This window comes from Eretmochelys imbricata, chromosome 14, assembly GCF_965152235.1.
Source record: "Eretmochelys imbricata isolate rEreImb1 chromosome 14, rEreImb1.hap1, whole genome shotgun sequence".
NCBI lineage: Eukaryota > Metazoa > Chordata > Testudines > Cheloniidae > Eretmochelys > Eretmochelys imbricata.
The window spans coordinates 34286297-34308291 of record NC_135585.1 but is presented as its reverse complement, the minus strand read 5'-3'; the positions used below and the strand labels follow the sequence as shown (position 1 = coordinate 34308291).

The window sequence follows — 21995 nt, the reverse complement described above, 5'->3', positions numbered from 1 at the left end:
TTTTATAAGTCATCTCTCCCTCTCTCACACTCTCTCTTTCCTTCTCTCTTTCCTTTCATTCTATCCATTTTTGCTCATAATCTTTTTTAGCTTTTGTTACCCACCCTGGTTTATTTCTGACTTCTCCATTCTCCTCTAGTCACTGTTAACTGATTATTTTTCTCTCATAGTCTCCATTCTGTCCCCCAATTTTACCCCTTCCCCATTTGCTCCCCCTGGGTGTTTCCCCTCTCAAGAATGTTTTCCTTTCACTCTATCCATTTCTGTTTTTCAACCTTTTTCTAGGACTCTCCCTTTATTCTTGCTTCCTCTGCTCCCTCTGGTTAAACCCACTCTGTCCCTGCTTCTTCCAGTGTTCATTCCCTCTGAAGCACCTGGCATTGGCCACTGCCGTAAGACAGGATACTGGGCTAGATGGACCTTTGGTCTGACCCAGTCTGGCCATTCTTATGTTCTTAATTCTCAGAAAATCATGAGATTGACACACCGCTCGCCCCCCCCCCCCCAAAAAGAGATTTTTAAAGAAGATTCTATAATGGTTTCTGGTCTGTCTCTTGGATTTTAATTTTCCCCTGCCTATCCCCTATATCTGTGTGACAAATAGAGACATCCCATATCTACAGAGGAATGTGACTTTGGCCCCTGTTGCAGGAGCTGTCACTGGGGGGCCCCAATGAGATCTGATTAAAGAGTTTTATACAAAATGCTCCCTGCTGGTGTAGAGGTTCCAGCTTCTCTCTAAACCCCAAATCCCAATTAATTAATTCTCTATCCCTGCTGCCACCACATCTGCCTGTCCCCCAGCCCAGCAATTACTTCTCCCACCAAAACCCTACATCCCTCCCTGCCCCGCAGTGACCCTCTGCTTCTCCTGCAGCTTCAATGGGTCTCCCTTTCTCTCTCCCCCCCCGCCTCCCAAAATCCCTGGTGCTGCAGAGATGGAGGGGGAGGAGATGGAATAAGGAACCAGAGGGTTGGGTACACGGGAGTCCTCCAGGGTCATAGAGACTAGCATGACTGTGGCTAGGGAAGCCCATTTTTTAATTCCCCCCATGTATTAGTGACACTGTCTGACTGAAGATCCACAGAGTCCTCCTGGACCATAGAAGATAGCGACAAACAGTCTAAATAGCTCCTTGGGCAATGAGATTGGCTTCTCCATCTTGATTACTTGCTTCTTTCTGTGGTTTCACAGTCCAGACATGAGACCCCAAGGACCCTCCAGGGTCATAAAGACTGGAGTTTCCAAGGCTAGAGAGGCTGATTTCAGGGTTCTCAGTGCAATATTCCACCCCCTGTGTCTCAGGAACACAGTCTGAGCTCGGATCCTGCCCCCACCCAGAGCCAGGGGTAGATTCTCTCCCCAGGGACAGAGGCTAGTGGGAAAGTGAAGATTGGGGCCTTGTTATCAGCATCGAAAAATGTCACTTGGCCCCATTCACAGTCCAGACAAACCTGGATCCTCCTGGGGACCTGGCTCAGGGGTAGTATGGTTGCAGGGGAGGTGAGAGCCTGGAACAGACCCAACCACTGCACAGCCCAGATCCCCACTTCAGGGTTAAAGCTGACTTCTCCCTTCCTCCTCACAGACTCTCTTGCCACTCCCACAGCCCAGAATCCTCTGTCCCCGACCTCCACATCCCAGCAATATATCCCTGAAGTGAATCCCTCAGAGCCCAGCACACAGGCCCAGGAGTCAAATCTCTCTGGATTGTTCGGCAGATGTTGCCTGGTGTCTCCCCATTTCACACTTTTCTGATCCTCAGACAGGATGAGTCGGGGATGAGCCGTGTCTGGATCCAGAATCACATTCACTACGGGAGAGAGAGAATCAGAGTTCAGCCCTGGGGGAATCTGGGACCATTTCTCACACTCCCGAACATCCCTGCTTGGCAGTTCCTCAACCTGTGTAATGGGATCCACTTCTGTACTTTCTCATTTGAATATAGAGCCTGCAGCTCCCTGCTCCCCAGCTGGGGCTGGTTCATTCCCAGCAACAGAGACTTGGCAAGGAAGGTAGCAAAAGCTTGTAATTAGGAGAGTCCTGAGGAGGCAGGTACCAACTTTGAACCCCAGAGGGAGTCTCCTCCCATAAATGCATCCTCCACTGCCAGGCCTGGGAGCAGAGATGAAGACGCAGCACAGGGGAAGAGCCAATAGTTCAAGGCCAGTGAGCAGGAAGCAGGAGGTGGCAATGAGTGGGGCAGCCCCTTCCCAGCCCAGAGAGAAGGGAGGTCTGCAGGTGGCAGCACTAGAGAGACACCATCTCCCCAACCCACAAAGCAGCTGCAATGGCAGAGCCCAGCCCTGCCCAAAGGAGAAGAGCCATGGGGAACAGTCTGTCCCCCAGGTGAAATGGGGAAGGGTGTGACAACCAGGAGGCTCTCTCTCCTGACCACCTTGAAGGTAATATTGGAAAGGCTTGTCAATGTCAATACAAATTCTCAGATCACAATTAAGGTGGCTTTAGGGCTGGGCAGTGCAAATGTCTCTGGTTATTGCAGTGTGGGAAAGTTGCTTTCAAGGACATTTTCTGTTAATGGAAGGAAAAACTCCCCCAAAGCTCACCCTGGATGTGTGATCCCAGAGATCCTCCCTTCCCTGCTTTAGCTCAGGTGGGAAAGAGTCTGGAGGGGAAAAGGGTCACAGAGATTAGAGCACAGCGTCTCTGATTTACAACACCAGCCTGGGGAGCTGCTTCTCTCTCCTGAATGCCTGAGAATAAGCAGAGATGCCCTGGCAGTTCGTCCCCCTGGCTGCTGAGACTTTCTATGGTGGCTGCTTTTTCCCTCCTTCCCAGCTGCATCTCCCTACTCTTCCACACCTTAGTGTGCAGGTGGTTGAAGCCCCCTTGGTGCATCAGAGGATAGCCCTGGATGCTACAACCAGACTCAGAACTAGAGTGACTGGATGGAGCCCACAGTGCTCAGCCAGTGCACGGGGCTGCCCACCCTACATGTCCCCTCTTTTGTGTTCCAGAAGGTGAGGACAATCTAGCCTCTTGCTTCTCTTGCTTTCCTCAACCAGGTCCCATGAGAAGGTGTTTCCCATCCATCCCTCACAGCTGGCCCTCTGTAACTCATCATCGCCTCTTGCACCACAAGCCTCCCCAGCCACCTTTGACATGCCACCTGTATTGGCTGAAGGACATCCAGCTGGTCCACCTCTGTACCAGTCCCTGAGAACATCTGTACATGCTCGTGCTCCACACCATCCACTTCCTTGCCTTTGTGTTCCATCCTGACTCCAAATGGTGGGACCCACAGGAGAGAAAATGAGGAACTGTGGTGGGCCAGCCTGTACTCCACTTTTGTTCCACAGCCCACTGGGGATATTAGGTGGTGTGTCAGCTTGCAGCCCCTTTTCCAGCTCTTTTTGAACCTCTTACTAAAGTTCTAGCTGCAATATTCCCTGCACCTCCTGATGTATACACACCCCATTTGTGACTTCAGAAAGTGGCAAGACCTCCTTATTAATCTCCTCCTGGTGATGGCCAAGATGGCCACACATCACTGCAGGAGGACAAATCTGGAGGGAGGGAGAAGTGCTCTGAGACTGTGGCATGTATATCCATTCCCTTTTAAAATCATGTCTCCAGGCACCGTTCCCCTGGGCAGTGTTCACTGACTCCTTAGACACCTTTGAGGAGCGATGGATGCTCTCTGTGGTTCTCTGCTTGGTGTCCCCTTCTGGCTCCCTCATTTTTAACTTCTGACCTCTCTCCTTGTCCTGGTTTCTCTTTCATTGTCCCAAATACTCCATTGCTCCCTGGGCTTCATGGTTTCTCCCCCTTAGTTGAGGGGACGGGCCTTTAGCTTTGGGAAGGCGTAGATCCACCATGTCCCAGTACATGCAAATAGCATCTCCCTGCTTTTCCTGCTGGAGCTTCTCCTCTGAGGGTTAGAGAGGAAGGTGAGAACCTGAAGTTGCAGGGAGGGGAGTTAGAGGAGGAAGGTAATAGATATAAACCTGGGGGAAGCTCTATACTGAGCCTGTCCTTCTCTCCCTGGCCTGGGAGAAGAGAAGGGGATGGGTATTGGGGACGATCCACTCAGGCCAGAGAGTGGCCCGTTCTCCAGCCCAGAGAGCAGGGAGGATGTGGCAACATCACAGAGGGACCATATCTCTAACAGAGGAGAAAGAGAGCAACTCAAATGGGAGATCTCAGCCCAGCCCAGCTGAAGAGAAAGATGGGATGCTGGTGAAGAGCAATTGGAGCGAGCCCCTCACATAGGGGAAAGGAAAAAAAGGTGGCAACCCATCTGAATTTAATATTTAAAGGGCTTACGGACATGTATGGAAATGCCAGGGTCAGCATTAATGACATATCTGTGTTGGTGAGGGAGAGTGTATCTACACAGCAGTTTAAGCCTGGGTCTGAGCCTGGGCTCAAGCCAAACCCTCATTGCATCCACACTGCAAATATGCTAATCTAGGGCTCTGATCCAGAGTCCCAGGACCCTGCAGGTCTGGAGGGTCAGAGCCCATGTTAAACTGGAACCCAGGTCCAAGCCCTATTGGTTTCCTATGTGCATGCATCCGTGGCTTGACTTGGGTGTGGAAGTCTTCTGGGTGTATCCTATAGTTCCTGGAGGCGGAGGAGCAGTGCTACAGGCAGCCAGCACAGCATGCCAGACACAGCATTACTACCTGGCTGAGAGGTCCCCCTTCCTGCTCCTCCCACAGTGGTGGTGGAAGTTTCTCCTCCATAGTGGTGCACGGAGCTTGCCTGGAGCAGGGAGCAAAGTTAGGAGGTGGGTCATCCTTCCCTCAGCCATACTGAGCCGAGAGCTCTGTCACTTCTTCTCCCTGCAGGGCAGCTGCTATGGTCCCTGCTCTGCTCACTGGCCCTTACTCCAGGCCCTCCTGCCCTCTCTTGGGTTGCAGGTGCAGGGTCACCTGGGCAGCATGCACTATTAGGGTGGTCAGTGGGAGCCAGCACCAAAACTTCTCTGCAGCATCCCAGAGGTCTGGGGGTGTGGTGATGGCAGGGATAAGGGATTCCCCAGGGTTGCTGGAGCACACTGCATCCCAAGCCTTGGGGATGGATTTTGCCACTTTGCAGCAAGCAGCAGCCAGACTGGAATGTGTGTGTGTCTTCCCTCTGACACCTTCATTTTATGTCAAACTTCAAAACAAACTGAAAAAATCAAGCAAGCAAGCAAAAACTCCTCACCTTCATTGATCATCCTATTTGAAAAATTAAGAATTACAAAGTTTCACTGTAATAGTTTGACACCCTGGAGACTGATGTCCTCATTATCCTTAGGACAGGCACAGGGGCATGTTTTTTGCCAATGTGACCGAGCCTAGAGCTGGAGAACCCAGTTATCCATTTAGACAGTAATTCAGTATAATGCCCTCTCAAATGGAGACAGCCACCAAATGAGCTAATTATGCGGCGTATGTACTCATGTGCTCCTTACGGGCACCCGCGTCCCATCAATAGCACGGCCACAGTTAGGAAACAGGATTGGCAGTCGAGTTTCCCCCCAGTGCAGAAAATTCTTAACTTAGAGTTAAAATGCAATGTTGATGCTCAAGCCCAGGATTCCCTGACAAGAGGTCAGCTGACTCAAATCCCTTATGCTTACATTGCTATGTAGGCCTAGCCTCAGAGTGTTTGTTGGTCAGGGAGAGAGTTTCTGTTCGTCAGTGGGTGCAGGGACTCAACACTAAGGATGGTATCAGGATTGTTTGTGTGATTTCGGCTTGGGAGCTCTTAGTATTTCATATTTCAGAGTAGCAGCCGTGTTAGTCTGTATACGCAAAAAGAAAAGGAGTACTTGTGGCACCTTAGAGACTAACCAATTTATTTGAGCATAAGCTTTCGTGAGCTACAGCTCACTTCATCCGATGAAGTGAGCTGTAGCTCACGAAAGCTTATGCTCAAATAGATGAAGTGAGCTGTAGCTCAGAAAGCTTATGCTCAAATAAATTGGTTAGTCTCTAAGGTGCCACAAGTACTCCTTTTCTTTTAGTATTTCATGTTTTTGTTTTTGTTTTTATTTTTAGGGGTGTGTATCATGGTCAGTCTTGGTTTGGTTTGGACATTTATCTAGAAGTTCATGAAAATGTTTTCATGGGATTTTCCTCTTTATTTAATGATAATCTCCACCTGAAGTCTCACCTGGTCTGTGTGATCCTAAGGATTTCCCTCTTATTGTCTCCAGTTCAGATGGCAGAATGTCTGGAGGGGGAAAGGATAAGATAGATGATATTTTATGCTGTCATATTTGTGACATCCTCACTCTTAATTGACATAATTGTATTTTAATTAAGAGAGAAAAACAGTTGAAGAGAGACAGAGACACACCCAGATTTTTAACAAAGGCTAATATGAATCATCCTATTTTCTCTTTCATTCAAGCGTCTCAAATCAACAGAACCAATATCCATGAAGCCTCAGAACCACTCAAAGAGACACTATGTGGAAGACAGATTTTCTGTTCCCTCATCCTCCAAACCCAGCTGATTTCTCATTCTCCTTTTGCATTTTGTCATAAGCCAGGCCAGATCCTGCAAAGATTTTAGCATTAATGTAACTTTACAAACATTGGCCTCTTTTACATCAGTGGGATGCTGAGACTTTTCAGGATGAGGAGCCTGAATTGTGAGCTCTTTGGGTCTATTTACTCAGTATATGTACAGAGCTCAGCACAATGGGGCTTTCATTCTGCATAGACTGAAATACAAATAATATTAAAATTATTTCATAAATGCGGAAACTGAGTCAGGGAGAGAATTGGCTCAATGGGCCTCATTCACCCCTGCACTGGTAAAGGGACGGGGGAAACAGTTTGTGGTTCTCCTATTCAGTAGCTGCTGGGGTCAGTGCAGACATTGGCACAGGCTGCGGAAGTCCGGAGGTCCAGCCTGAGTTGCACCTCAGTGGCCCCTAGATGACTTCTCCCGGAGGCAGTGTCAAAGGCACAGCTTTACCCTGGCCACACCCCATTATTCCTGCTCCACCCCTTCCTCCTCTGCCCAGCCCTCAGCAACTCCCCTCTCTTCCCTGCTTTCCCGGGACACTCCTTGAGCCTGCTCCACCCCTTCCTCCTCTGCCCAGCCCTCGACAGCTCCCCTCTCTTCCCTGCTTTCCCGGGACACTCCTTGAGCCTGCTCCACCCCTTCCTCCTCTGCCCAGCCCTCGACAGCTCCCCTCTCTTCCCTGCTTTCCCGGGACACTCCTTGAGCCTGCTCCACCCCTTCCTCCTCTGCCCAGCCCTCGACAACTCCCCTCTCTTCCCTGCTTTCCCGGGGCACTCCTTGAGCCTGCTCCACCCCTTCCTCCTCTGCCCAGCCCTCGACAACTCCCCTCTCTTCCCTGCTTTCCCGGGACACTCCTTGAGCCTGCTCCACCCCTTCCTCCTCTGCCCAGCCCTCGACAGCTCCCCTCTCTTCCCTGCTTTCCCGGGGCACTCCTTGAGCCTGCTCCACCCCTTCCTCCTCTGCCCAGCCCTCGACAGCTCCCCTCTCTTCCCTGCTTTCCCGGGACACTCCTTGAGCCTGCTCCACCCCTTCCTCCTCTGCCCAGCCCTCGACAGCTCCCCTCTCTTCCCTGCTTTCCCGGGGCACTCCTTGAGCCTGCTCCACCCCTTCCTCCTCTGCCCAGCCCTCAGCAACTCCCCTCTCTTCCCTGCTTTCCCGGGGCACTCCTTGAGCCTGCTCCACCCCTTCCTCCTCTGCCCAGCCCTCGACAGCTCCCCTCTCTTCCCTGCTTTCCCGGGACACTCCTTGAGCCTGCTCCACCCCTTCCTCCTCTGCCCAGCCCTCGACAGCTCCCCTCTGTTCCCTGCTTTCCCGGGGCACTCCTTGAGCCTGCTCCACCCCTTCCTCCTCTGCCCAGCCCTCGACAACTCCCCTCTCTTCCCTGCTTTCCCGGGGCACTCCTTGAGCCTGCTCCACCCCTTCCTCCTCTGCCCAGCCCTCGACAACTCCCCTCTCTTCCCTGCTTTCCCGGGGCACTCCTTGAGCCTGCTCCACCCCTTCCTCCTCTGCCCAGCCCTCGACAGCTCCCCTCTCTTCCCTGCTTTCCCGGGACACTCCTTGAGCCTGCTCCACCCCTTCCTCCTCTGCCCAGCCCTCGACAGCTCCCCTCTCTTCCCTGCTTTCCCGGGGCACTCCTTGAGCCTGCAGCTGCTGTGGAGGAGCTGGAGGCACAAGAGGCTCCTGTGCTGGGAGGATTCTCCTGGGTTTACACCTTCCCTACAGCCCCTTTGGCCCACACAAGCTGCCACACGGGGCCAGAGCACAATGGTGAGCTGGGTCCACATTTCAAAAGTGGCCTTAAATTGAGGGTTTACATTTTGGTGCCAACCTTTAGGCCTTGTCTACATAGTTTTGTCAGCAAAAGGCAGCTTTCGTTGACACAACAGTGGAGGTGTACACACTACAATGCACCTCTTGGTGACAAAACTCTCCTGCTTTACTGACAAAATATAACCACCGCAATGGGAGGCATAGAGATTTTTGCAGCAAAGTTAGATCAACAAAGTGTCAGTGTAGACACTGTGTTTGTTACGTTGCTGTAACTGGCCTCCGGAAGGTATCTCACAATGCCCACCGTAACCGCTCTGCTCACTGTTTGGAAATCTGCTGCCATTCATCCAGCTATGTAGACATGTGTCCCTCCCCTTTCAAAGCCCCAGGAAGTCCCCCATACACAATTTGTCTCTCTTTCTCACATACACACTCCCCACACACAGTCTCTCACACGCTCCGCCAACACATGCTCTCTCTCTCTCTCTCTCACACACACACACACACACCCACACATGCTTCCCCCACACAAACACACACTTCTGTGGGCTTCTTCTATTACTGTTAGGGTTACCATATTTGAATATTCAAAAAAGAGGACACTATGGGGGGGGGGGGGAAGGGGGTATTTGCTCTTCCCACCTGCCCCCACCCCAACTCCACCTCTTCCCCGCCCCCATTCCAACCCCTTCCCCAAAGTCCCCGACTCTGCCCCATTGGACCCCCCCGCTGCTGGCTCCCTCGCCGCTCACCTCTTCACTGCCCACCGCTGGCTCGCTGCTCGCCTCTTCACCCTTCCTGCCTGCCACTTGCCTCCTCACCTGTGCACCAGCCAGCCACTGGCTCCCTCGCCGATCACCTCTTCACCACCATGCCCCACTCGCCTACTCACCCCTCCTGCCGCAGGTAGCTCTGGCTCCTAGGATCAGGGGCAGCCAAGGGGTCTCCACGTGCTGTGCCCGCCACAAGCGTGAGCTCCGTGGCTCCCATTGGTCAGCACCAAAGAAAAGCACCAATGGGAGCTGCCGTAGCCATGGAGTGGGGCTTACAGGTGCCGGCAGCACGCAGAGAGCCCTCCCCCCCACACACCCTAAGAGCCAGAGGCACCTTCCGGGGGGCGAGGTGGGGAGTCCCAGCGGTGCTTACCTGGGGCGGCTCCCAGGAAGCATCCGGAAGGTCCCTCTGGCTCCTAGGTTTGGGTCAGGTCGGGTCAGGGTGGGGGCGGAGGGCTCGCTGCCCGCTGCCGGCACCTGCAAGCCCTACCCCCGCAGCTCTGATTGGGCAGGAGGCAGCACGCGGAGACCACCTCTGCCTCTGTGCCTAGGGGCCGCCCACACTGCAGGCTCCTGCCAGCGGGCAGGTGCCGGGAGCTGCCCCAGGAAGCGCCACCAGCCCCGGGACTTTGGTGTGTGTGGTGAGGTGAGCGGTCCCCAATATCGGGACAAAGGGTGTCCCAACCGATGTGGCAAAATCCCAGACGTTTTTAGATATTTAAAAATTCCTCCCAGATGGTGATTTAAGGACATGTCCAGGAAAATACGGACGTATGATAACCCTAATTACTATTCAGCAGTGTCAGTTTGGTCATATTATCAAGCGTTACTCTAAAAAGTGATCTAAGATGTGTAACTTTTCAGGCACACACAGAAATCATTACAAGGTTCATAGCACAGTGCAAAGAAACAATGCCAGGTTCAGCACACTACAGCAACACACGTTACTGTGGCTCAGTGTTAAAATGCTCCTTCAAGGCATCCTCCAGCCAAATAGCCCCCCATTGGGCTCCTCCTATAGCCTTGTGTTCAATACAAGCACAATACACAGCACAGCACAATACTGAACAGCAGGGTAGTATCCATGCTTTCTGACAGTGATGGCTGGGGTGCAGGTTGCCAGGGCAGTTGAAAAATAGCTGGCCATACAGTAGGATGCCCATGGAACAATGAGATTGAGAAACCTTCATCATGTGACTCTCTACCTGCCTGCATGAGGCATTGCAAACCCTTCACAAAGCACCTTCTGGCCAGGGGCACAGTGGGATCGCTACCCAGAGTGCCCTGCTGTCTGTGTCAATGCAAAGCTACTATTGTGGATGTGCTTTGCCGACACAAGGAGCACAGTGTGGACATGCAACAGTGGTTTAATTATAGAAGTGGCTGTTTGTTGGCGTAACTGGAATCGACAAAACTCTGTAGTGTAGATAGACAAGGCCTTAGGCACCTGGGGCCCGGAGTTCCTTGGTAATGGGCACCTGCAGATCCTACGGACTCCAGCTGCATGTGGGGCTGCTAAACAGCTCTGGAGCACATGCCCTGTAGTTCTGTAGTTGGAAGAGTGAAACTGAGGTACCCCAAATTTTGTACATTTTTACCTTAATGATTGTACCAAAGTTCACAGAGTGAAATAATGTGAAAGATCCTGGCACCTGGGCCCTTACTTCATCTGCTCAGTTTGTCTGCTTTCTACTTGTTATTAAATAGGTACATAATCTAATTGAACCAGTTGCCCAGAGCCCATCTCCACCCATAGTCCCAGAGACACACCCTGGTTTCCTTTCCTAGATCCCTTCTCAGTACCTTTGAACTTCCACAGAATCTCCATTAGAGCAATATTTCGCTGGGAGAAATCACTGAGTCTCTTTTCCAGCTCAGGAGAAATCTCCACTGGCTGGAGGAACTTCTCCTTCTCGCACCTGGAGAGGAAGAATTTCATGATATTATGTTTCTTTTAGTGACTCATTATAATTCCTTGCTAGTGGAAGTTGCTGCTCTTATGGGCCTGGAGTTAGAATTCCTCCACTTCTCCCAGTCTCAGAGCAGGCACAGCACTGGCCATGGCAGTGCAACCTTTCCCTAAAGGCCCCATTAATATTCTTCATCTCTAGCCTGGACAGAGCAGATCTGTACATCAAAGGGGAATCATGTTTTCATGACCAATTCACTCCTTCGCCTCCATGCACTAATACTAGTATGTTCCCATATTTCATGCGCACAGTGCTATCGGATTGTTCTTTCAGGAACTAGATTGAAACCTCAGGGGCCCCCGCCCCCACCAGTTCCTTCCACACAGGTCTCCAAACAGTCCTGAGGTGGTAAAGGCTCTTGATTCCTGCTGTCCAGGGCATGATTGTAACCAGTGCCTTGAGCTGAAAGGCCCATATTGATCCTCAGGGTTCTGAGGCAGCCAATTCCCCAGGGATGTAACATCTCTAGGAAATACTGTAGGCCAGTCTTTCCCACTGAATAGATAATTCAAGAGTCCTGTGTAAAAGGGTGAGGATTAAATGCATAAATGGGAATTACATTCAGAATGTGACCTTGCCCCATATATTTTGCTGCAGTGCCCTGGGGAACTATAGTAAAGAACAGAATTATCAGATACATAGATGAACATGATTTGTTGGGGAAGAGTCAACATGTTTTTTGTAAAGGGAAATCATGCGTCACCAATCTACTAAAATTCTTTGAGGGGGTCAACAAACATGTGGATAAGGGGGATCCAGTGGATATAGTGTACTTAGATTTTCAGAAAGCCTTTGATAAGATCCCTCACTACAGGCTCTTAACCAAAGTAAGCTGTCATGGGATAAGACGGAAGGTCCTCTCATGGATTAGTAACTGATTAAAAGACAGGAAACAAAAGGTAGGAACAAATTATCAGTTTTCAGAACGGACAGAGATAAATAGTGGTGTTCCCCAGGGGTCTGTACTGGGACCAGTCCTATTCAACGTATACATAAATGATCTGGAAAAAGGGGTAAACAGTGAGGTGGCAAAATTTGCAGATAATGCAAAACTACTCAAGATAGTTAAGTACAAAGCAGACTGTGAAGAGTTACAAAGGGATCTCACAAAACTGGGTGACTGGCTAAAAAATTCGGCAGATGGAATTCAATACTGATAAATGCAGAGTAATACATATTGGAAAACATAATCCCATCTATAGTTATAAAATGAAGGGGTCTAAATTAGCTGCTACCACTCAAGAAAGAGATCTTGGAGTCATTGTGGATAGTTCTCTGAAAATATCCACTCGATGTGCAGCGATAGTCAAAAAAGCTAACTATGTTGGGAATCATTAAGAAAGAGATAGATAATACAACAGAAAATATCACATTGCGTCTATATAAATCCATGCAAAATATTGAATATTGCATGCAGACCTGGTCCCCCCATCTCAAAAAAGGTTCAGAAAAGCACTACAAAAATGATTCTGGTTATGGAACAGCTTCCATATGAGGAGAGATTAATAAGACTGGGACATTTCATCTTAGAAAACAGACGGCTAAGAGGGGGGCTATGATAGAGGTCTATAAAATCATGACTGGTGTGGAGAGAGCAAATAAGGAAGTGTTATTTACTCCTTCTCATAACGAAAGAACTAGGGGGTCACCAAATGAAATTAATAGACAGCAGTTTTAAAACAAACAAAAGGAAGTATTTCTTCACACAACGCACAGTCAACCTGTGGAACTCTTTGCCAGAGGATGTTGTGAAGGCCAAGACACAAACAGGGTTCAAAAAAGAACTAGATAAGTTCATGGAGCATACGTCCATCAGTGGCTATAAACCAGCATGGTGTTCCTAGCCTGTGTTTGGCAGATGCTGGGAATGGTGACAGGGGATGGATCACTTGACGATAACCTGTTCTGTTCGTTCCCTCTGGGGCACCTGGCACTGGCTGCTGTTGGAAGACAGGATACTGGTCTGACCTAGTATGGCCATTCTTATATTTTTTATGAAATGTAGAGTCAATACACTCTCCAAGCCCTTTCACAGCATCGTGAAGAATGAGGGGAAGTGAAATAGAGCCACATACCTGCTCAAGGTGCTTCTGACATCCTAGAGAGGAAAGAGACAGAAAAACAATTTTAGTCCCAAATGCTGCCCACTGGGGATCCCAGAGAAGGGATTTTGCAGATATGGGAAAGAGAGGCCCTGCCTTGGCCCTAGGGCCATGGATTTGCTGAGTTAATGTCATCTCTGATATAAATGAGTCTGTAATTCTTCAAAGAGAAACAATAATTCACATTTCAGGAATGCACACACTGAATTACACTGTGAACTCTGACTGCTGGTCTCCAGTGCCCATGATTCAGGAGCTGTCCTGTCCCTGTGTTTGGATCAGGGATGTTTATAACTCAGTCTCACCTGCAGGAATTCACTTGCTGGCTTCTGACACTTCCCCTCCAGCTCACTGATCAAGTTGCTGAGACGGAAAATCTCCTCAGACATTTTAGTGACATTGTCATTCTGTATCTTCACAATCGCCTTTTCCAGATTTTCCAGCTGGCCCAGCAGGAGTTGCTCTTCTTCTTCTAGAAACTGCCGCAGTTGCTGAAATTCAGATACAACCTTCTGCCTCTTGTTTTGTGTCTGTATCTATTTTTTTTAAAAGAAAGGACAGGTAAGGGTTAGAGAGAGAGTCTAGGGTCCGTTCATGGAGTGCTGACTGTGCAGGAGAGAGAATTTCTTTGAAAATTCTGTGATGTCTAACACATGATTATACCCTGTCCTTAGTAGGGAGAGGATTTTCTACCACTTTCCCATTTGTCCCTAATATTTTATCATGGGATGTTTCTATGTCTGACATAGTCAGTACACTGTGTTAAGCCAGACCCAGAGCAGCAGCCAGCAGGACTGAGCACTACATTAACAGAGATGCGAGGGGAGAGAAATAATTAACAATGCAAGAAATGTCTGCAGACTCAGGCAGACAGCACTGCACGAGACATAGTCTGCTCAGCTTGGGAGGAGTTTTGTGAAAGACACAAGGGCTAGAAATTAACTCATTAATTGGAATGGAAGCTTAGATTCTACAGAATATGATGTGGTCCTCCTCCTGAGAGAGGATTTCTCAGGGCCGGTTTGTGTAGGTGTGCGAAGACACAGGACTCTAACACAGACATCCATGCTCATGAAGAAACACAAAGCCCACATTCCCCAAGTCCATGGAGGAAGCTGCCTACAAACAGATGTCCTACCAGGTGCACCTGAAAAGCGAAGCCAAGGGGCCTGGCCCATCCACTTTTCACCACAGACCCAGCCCTCTCCCCCTCCTCTTCTCGCTGAGGTCCAGCCCCCCGGCCAGGCTGGAAGCTGGAGCCCGGCCAAGGTAAGAGAGGCCCAGGGAGCCCAGGCTGCTGGGAAAAGCCATGGGTGGGGGGTCCCAAGACCAGATTCCTAACAGATGGCCCACTGCAAGTCCCTGCAAGTTAATAACAATGGGCACCTACCAGATACTCCAGGCTTTTCCCCTCTCCAGTCACTTTAAATCTCAGAAGCTTTTCTCTCTCTTCCTTCAGAATCTCCAAATGGGCCTGAATCTTTTCCTGAAGAAACAGAAATGATGTTGGGAGGTTTCACTTTGAGAGTGCTTGGGGTGGGGTGGGGGGTTTCCATGTCAAACCGAAGACTCTGTAGGTGACTGTCAACCCTACCAGGTTTATGACATCAGGAACACCAAGGAAATGAAACCTCATTAACAGAGACAGGGAGTGTTTTATATTGAGACTGTTTTGAATTATTTGTCCCCTTTCTCCATAGAATTAAACCAGCAAGAAACTGGAGTCACATGATGGTGAATCAATTAACCTGTTTTTGAGAAGGTTTAACTCACAAAATGATACAAATCCCAGGTGTTATATGCAGCGTTGTATATGTGTTGGTCTCGGGATATTAGGTGTTAATGGGCCATGGTGGGGAACAAATAAATCTATTTTTGAGAAGGTTTAGCTTACTTTGTGATACAAACAACAGGAACTACCAGGACCATTGAACTTCAGCCCTGAACCCCTGGGGAGCATACTAGTTGGGCAGAACTTGCTTAAGCACTAAAGCAAACCCTACTAGAGATGCTGATTAGTGTTAAGAATGGCTGGAGTTTGACTTAGTGCTGTTCTAAACCCTTTCAGTGGCAATGCCCGCTGTGTAGTTACCCCAGCGTCCCTGGAAAAGTGTCCAGAAGAAGTGGATTCTGGAAGATTTCAAAAGGCTGCACTGTAGGACTAATGGAACCACTCTGGCTGGTCCTTGCCCACATACACAATAAAACAGTTCAGACTGGCACAGGACAGCTCTTCCCAGGTTAGTTTTGCAGCAACCCAGGCTAATGCCCATGGTGTTCGGCATGGACCTACGCTGTCTGGAGCCCTTTTGTGTGTGGACTCAAGCTGCTTGGGGTCCACACAGGGTTTAGCACAGTGACCTCCTCTAATGCAGGCTGGCATCTGAATTTAATCCCTTATGGAGGAACACAGGAATTCAGAATCCCAGCGGGAAACCTCATCTCCCTGCTGGGCCTGAGGCCTTTATTAAGGAGTTGCTATATAATTTTTCATACATTTTTTTTCTTCACAGAGCTGAATGATGCAGATACATCAATAGCTGTAGGAGAGAGAGAATATGTGTGACTGGCAACTTGTGATTAAATGAACCTGCAACTAACATTCAAAATTATTTCCCATTAGGCTGGAGAGAAGTTCCCTACCTTGTATTGCTGGGCAGCCTCCTCTATGGGAACCACAGCGTGAGCTCTGTGAGCCTGGGATCTGTCACACACCACACAGATGGGGGTTTGGTCCTCTTCACAGAACAGTTTGAGAGGCTCCTGGTGCTCATCACACACACTATCCCTTCCTGACCCTGTTCCTGCCTGGAAACTCAGCTGTTTGGCTATTTCTACAACATTTGCCAGCTGCCTGTTTGGCCTGAGGTTTCTCTGCTGAGCAGTTTCTCTGCACTGAGGGCAGGATACTTCCGAGTCAGATCCCTCCCAGCACCGGCTGATGCAGCCTCGGCAGAAATTGTGCCCACAGTCTATAATCACTGGGTCTTGAAAATATTCCAGACAGATGGGACAACTAGCTTCATCCTGGAGACTTTCCATGGGGTTCTCTGCGGCCATGGCTCCCTCTGGACAGTGTAAGTGTAAGTTTCACTTTCCTGAGCTCAGAAATATGCCCCTCCTGCAAAAACAACTGGGTGTTTCCCTACCTGGCACTGACTCATGCGGTTTGGTGAGCTGGAAGGTGCCAGCTGGTAACATTATAACCCCAGAGGCTTTTCTGAAAAATGAACCACTAGGGCTCTGGTGCTGCAACCAGCCCCCCCTGTGCTGGTGTGGAGGGTCACTGGGGCTTCACAAAGACACCAATGTCCACCTGTGATGGTGAGCTTGCAGAAGCAGGGTCTGTGTGTTTAAGGAAGGAAATTGTTAAATTCACAGGCTAAAAACTTGGTTAAGTTGGAGTGTTTCCAAGGACTGATTCTCATGCACGCTAAGACTGTTCTGGTTCAGTGTAAAAGGGCCTTGCAGTGTTGCCAACCTTCAGGATTTTTTCATGAGCTTCATGACAGTTGATGTGTTTGTTAGAACCCCAAGCTCCTGGAAGCTTGTGATTAGGTGAGACTCTGGCAACTTCTATCTAAGCAGAGCCCTTATGCCTACAGCCCTCATAATGTACAAGAAAGTTTTAACATAGTGTTATTCCCCACCAACCTGGGCCCTGGCCATGTTCCAGGCACAAGCCATTCTTGCTCAGGTCAGAATTCAGGATTTGCTTTACATTGTGAGTGAGATGAACACACTCAGTGTTGTGTGTAGAACTCTTCTGTCAAAGGCACTTTCCTGGGATGGGGCAGTGTCCTATTGCCAGTGAATGATTTTAGAAGTGTGTAGCCAGGAATGGGGTAGGTATTCTCTTTAAATCTATATTTCCTTCTATGAAGGAGAAGAGAAAGTGCCGACTGGCACAGCAGGGATCAAAGAAAACCTGTGGGTTCAGCTGGCCCCGCCCCGCTATACCTGCAGCCAATGCCAGGCCTGGAGGGGGGAGAACAGAAGGGAGCCGGCTCCGCCAGGGGATGACTGGTGAGGGGGCAGGAGCTCCCTGTTTGCCTGCCTGAAGGGACGGAGTAGCGACTTGCCAGCCAACGCAGCCACTGGAGGCAAGTAAGCCAAGGGGAGCCTGCCGATAAGCCCCAACTGTGGGGCAACTGGACTAGTGGGGCTGTGCCCCAAACTAAAGAGACTTTAGAAGGAAGCAGCCCGAGGAAACTGGTTTTGAAGGCCCCCCCTGCCCCCCCGACAGGGAGAGAGACTCATCTCCCCTGTTTAGGGGTTGAACCACACAGGGCCCTGGGCTGGGACCTGATGGAGGGGGGGTGTGGCCCAGATCCCCCTAAGTCCCCTTTGTGCAACTAACTAGCCACTAGTTCATCTGGCCATTGAAGGCTCTATCACACCTTGCTTTTAAAGATTGGGGCTAGGGTGGCCAGGACTTGGCGTAGCTGGGGCTGCCCAGTGCTGGGGGGCCTCAGGCACCGAGACCATGCCGCCTGCTACTTGGGGGAGGGAGGGGAACGGAGGTGCTGAGGTGGCCTGTCCTGTGCGTGGGGTGGTCAGGGCGGGGGGTGGTGGTGGTTGCATGCCACCCGCCCTGTGCTGGGGGCCTGGGGGGGCACGCACCGCCTGCCCACCTTGTGCTGTGGGGTGGGGGAGCACATGCCGCCTGCTCTCCCTGTGCTCTGGGTTGGGGGGGGCTGGCAGACATGGAGAGGGGGGCTTCGGGAGGGGAAGGGGGTGGGTCCTAGGGGAAGGGGAGTGGGCCTGGCTGGAAGGGGGGTGAAGAGGGGCAGGGGGCTCTGAGAGCCAGAGGGCACTGAGGGGTTAACAGCGATGTGTGAGGGGGCAGGAGGGTGGTGAACAGGGATGCACGGGGCAGGATGGGGCCATGGAGATGTGGGCTGCTGAAGGGATGCTGAGGGAATACTCAGGAATCGGGGGGGGGGGAGAATTCTGGGGCTCAGGGGAACAGAGCTGGAATAGAGGGAAACTCTGAGTGGCGGGATAAAGAGAAGGAAAGGGTGGGATGTGTGGAGAGGGGCTGTGGGGAGGCTGGAGGGAGAATATGAGAGCAAGCTGAGACTGGCTGGAGAAGGGAGAGGCGGAGGGTAGAAGGGAGGGGGATGGTGAGAGAGAAAATAGCAGCTCCCCCAGCCCATGGGGTAGGAGAGGGGCAGGGGGGAATCTTTTCCCCTAGAAATGGTCAAACAAGCAGGGGGGGAAGGGTGGGCAGTGGACTTCCCCCAAGGGCTCAGAATTCACTAGGCAAATATCCCGCCCCCCTCCACACACACACACACACACACACACCCTGCTCCCAATTTACTCTTTGATTTTTTTCAGACAGACAGTCTCATTATTTGAGAGTCCAACTCCTGAACGTTAAATGTTTGGGGTTGACAGGACAGAACAGGGCCCTGCTCTGACTGATGTGCAGGATTCTGGGTCAAACCAAAGTCACTGCTAGCAACAGCAGGCAGGGAGTCCAACTGGTATTTATTTTGGTTTGGTTCAGTTCGGGTTAAGTTGCATTAAATATGTTCAGTTTCATCGATGGTTCAAGCCACCCAAAGAAACAAAAGTAAAAGTTCAGTTACATGTTCAAATCCTATTTAAATCTCTGTGGAGATAACTTGAAAAAACAGAGCTGCAACTGAAAACTGTTTTAATTTTTGACTATTTATTTATTTTTTAACTTAAACTTTACATGAATTTTCCTAGTGTTTTTGTGTTGTTAAATAAACATCATTTTTTTGATGAACAATTTGTTTGAAAAACCTAAAATAACATCTTGAAACATTTGGTTTGTGATATTGGACCTCTGCAGTAAAAAGATACCTTTGAGGTCTAGAAATTTTCTTTTAAGACTCACTTGTGTTGCTGGAACTGCTGGTACAATTTTTGCTAGTTGATACAGCTTGGGAATGACATTTTTCTGATGTTTTCAATAGATTGGTATGTTTTCTTTCTTATTGATAAGTGGCTCACCTGCAAACGAATCAAGAATTAGCCCAATCCTTTTGGGGCTTTCCTTGGTCCAGATATTGCTTCCGTTTTGGAGATTTCACAAGCTTCAGAAGAAGTTCCAATTCATCTTTCAATTTCAAATGTGTCTGACATTGATGCTAAGATATAATTATTTCTGACTTCTGACTCAAGCCTATCTGCACCCACATTTTGGTGAAATGAAATTTTGCCCAACTCCATGCTTGCCACCCCTTCTCGTCTTTCCCCCCGCCCGCCCACAGATCTGTTACGGTTCAGGTTCAGACAGTGAAACAGTTGATTGCTCCCATTGTGGGAAAATCACCAGCCCATTGTGTATTTTGTTTTCATCTCTCAAAATGAAAATAAGATGACTGTAATTTTTTTAAAATGATGAGCTTAAAAAATGCGAAATCTTAATTTTAACTGGACACACACACACACACACACTTTTTTTTTTTTTTTTTCACTTCAGTGCAGGTTCAATCAGTAAAACAAAATTATGGTTCAGGTTCAGCTCCAGTTCCAGTACGAAATCCCGGTTTGAATTAGTTCTCCGGTTCCAGTGTGAGACCAGATGGGCAAATGGGATCAGCATCGGAGCCAAAGAGAGCTGGCGGCAGCTTTCCTGGGCCCAGGGCAGGAGATCGCAGCCAGCTCCGCTGGGAGCAGCCTGAGGCCAAACCCTCCCCCTGCAGCCAGGATGGCACCGGGGGGCACCTCTCCCTGGGGGGATGGGCAGGTCTCTCTTACCTTCCCTCCAAGCGGTGCCCTCCCCGGGAGCAGGGGCTGGAGCCCGGGATGGGGGGTCCTCGCCAGGCTGGGGTCTCTGCCCCGGGGGAGGCTCCTGGGGAGCAGCGGGAACGTTACTGCTGGAAATTCCCCTCTCCCGGCTGCAGCCAGGGCTCCGGGGTCCCCAGCAGCAGCCGCCGGGGCTCGGGGATCTTGCAAGGAGCGTGGGCTCCCCACAGCGCCGCAGAGTCACTGCAGCGAGAGCGATTCACTTCCTGCTGCTGGACTGAGTGACCCCAGGGATCACTGCAGCCCCCAGGGACAGTCAGGCCGATGCTGATCTCGTTTGCTGGGAGCCAAAGGGCTCCCTTTGGCTTCTTTGTTATGTAACTGCTTATTCATTTCTTGAAGTAGACTTTTGCTTGTTTGGGGGCTTTGGGTGGGGTGGGGAGGCTTCTATTAGCAAGCCTATAATGGCTTCTTTGTACTTGCCCATTCATTTCTCTCAGTAGCCTGTTGCTTTTCTTTAAGAAGCCTGTTGCTTGTTTTGCCATTGAAGTGTGTGGCTTGTTTGGGGCTTGGTGAGTGGGACTGGGCGGTGCCTCTGAAATGGGATTGGCTTGCTTTGGGCTTGCTGGGAAAAGGCAGTGCAGATTTTTTATTTTGTGAGACTTGGCAGCCTTTTCCAGACTGCGCTGTGGGGACAGCTGGGTCAATGACACCTGGGGAGTGGGAGCTGGAAGGGGGCTGAAAAGGGGCAGGGGGAGTGTGGGCCAGAGGGGATTGAGGCATGAAATGGGATGTGTGAGGGGGCAGGAGGTAGGGAACAGGGATGCGGGGCATAGGATGGGATTGGGGGGCCGTGGGTGCACTGGAGGGAGGATGAGGCAATTCCTGGGAATCAAGATGCAGGGGGAGAATCATGGGGTGGGTGGGAACAGGGCTGGGAGAGAAGGAAAATGTGAATGGGGGACAGTGAGAAGGGAAGAGGGGGAGAAAGTGTGGGGGGGGTGAGACTAGGGCTGGAGAGAGAGTGACAGAGGAGACTGGCTGGGGGAGGGGGAGAGAGGCTAGTGATAAAGTAGAGGGATGGTGAGAGATCCAATGGCAGCTCTCCCAGCCCATGGTACAGACCGGGGCAGTAGGAGGGGGAGCGGTCTTCCCCACCCAGCAGCCAGGGGAGATTTTGTTTTTACTGGAAACGGTCAAAGTGTTGGGGGTGGGGGGGGGGGGCGGCAAAGGACTAACCCCTATGGGCTCCAAAGCTACAAGGTGAATATCCCCACAGAACTCACTCCCCAACAGACACACTATTGCATTATTTTCTTAGGCCAAAATCATGATTTCTGGGCTCTGGCTTCTGACTGGGACTGTTTGGGGTGACAGGATGGACCAGGGTTCCTCTTGGATTTCTGTGTAGGATTCAGGGCTCAGAGTCACCCCCAGAATAGCAGGGGGTGGGTCCAGATGGGCAAATGGGATCAGTATCTGCCTGGCTGTCCCTGCGGCTGCCCAGGGAGCCCAGTGGGGCACAGTCATTGCTGCTGCCACCAGCAGGATCTCGGTATTACTTAGGGAGAAGAGGCTGGTGTCTGCCTCTCTCTGGCCTGAAGAAGATCTCTGTGTAGCTCATACACGTATCTCTTTCACCAGCAGAAGTTGGTCCAATCAAAGCTCTTACCTCACCCACCTTGTCTCTCTCTGCTCATAGTATTAGCGCTCTGGAGTTGGTTTCCCTGGGGCAGATGCAGCTCCCTGCACTGTGATCTGGGAACCTGAGCAGCTGCTGCTCCCCCAGTGCGGTCTGTGCTGGGGAGAGACCTTCATTAAAGCTCCCTCCGTGCCCAGCCCAGCTGGGGACTTTCTCTGGTGGCTAGAATGAGACCCCTGGGGTAGCCCTGGGCTCTGCTGACTCCAACTCCTGAGCTGAGACTCCAGATGATGGGACAGACCTGGGGGAAAGTGCTGGGGACTAGCAGGAAAGTGACTACACAAAAGCCCCCTTTAAGGGACCCACTGGTGAGTTTGTACAAGAGGGGAGAAAGCAGCGCTTAATGTGTGCCAGGGCTTGCCAGAGCTGAGCCCCAGCACCTCTGGGCTTACCATGTCAGTTATGAAAGTAAAAAAAATTGCTTGAGCCCCAGCACCTCTTTCATTACAGATAAAGCACT

General features: G+C 50.6%; 1 protein-coding gene across 1 annotated transcript; it reads right to left on the bottom strand.

The window, feature by feature from the left end:
- Positions 1-1302: 1302 nt before the first annotated feature.
- Positions 1303-16167, bottom strand: LOC144274510 (zinc finger protein RFP-like). Its single transcript, XM_077833370.1, has 7 exons — positions 15751-16167; positions 14498-14593; positions 13413-13643; positions 13081-13103; positions 10839-10954; positions 6119-6190; positions 1303-1814 (listed from the first exon to the last, which is right to left on the bottom strand). Exons 1-7 carry the CDS (start codon positions 16165-16167, stop codon positions 1303-1305), a joined length of 1467 nt encoding a protein of 488 aa, XP_077689496.1.
- Between the last annotated feature and the right edge of the window lie 5828 nt (positions 16168-21995).

Coding starts and splice junctions, on each gene's coding strand:
- LOC144274510 (XM_077833370.1), bottom strand. CDS start 16,167: ATGGCCGCAGAGAACCCCATGGAAAGTCTCCAGGATGAAGCTAGTTGT. Junction 14,594..15,750: donor AGGCTGCCCAGCAATACAAG/GTAGGGAACTTC, acceptor CTGTTTCTTCAG/GAAAAGATTCAGGCCCATTT. Junction 1,815..6,118: donor CAGACCAGGTGAGACTTCAG/GTGGAGATTATC, acceptor TCTCTCCCGTAG/TGAATGTGATTCTGGATCCA.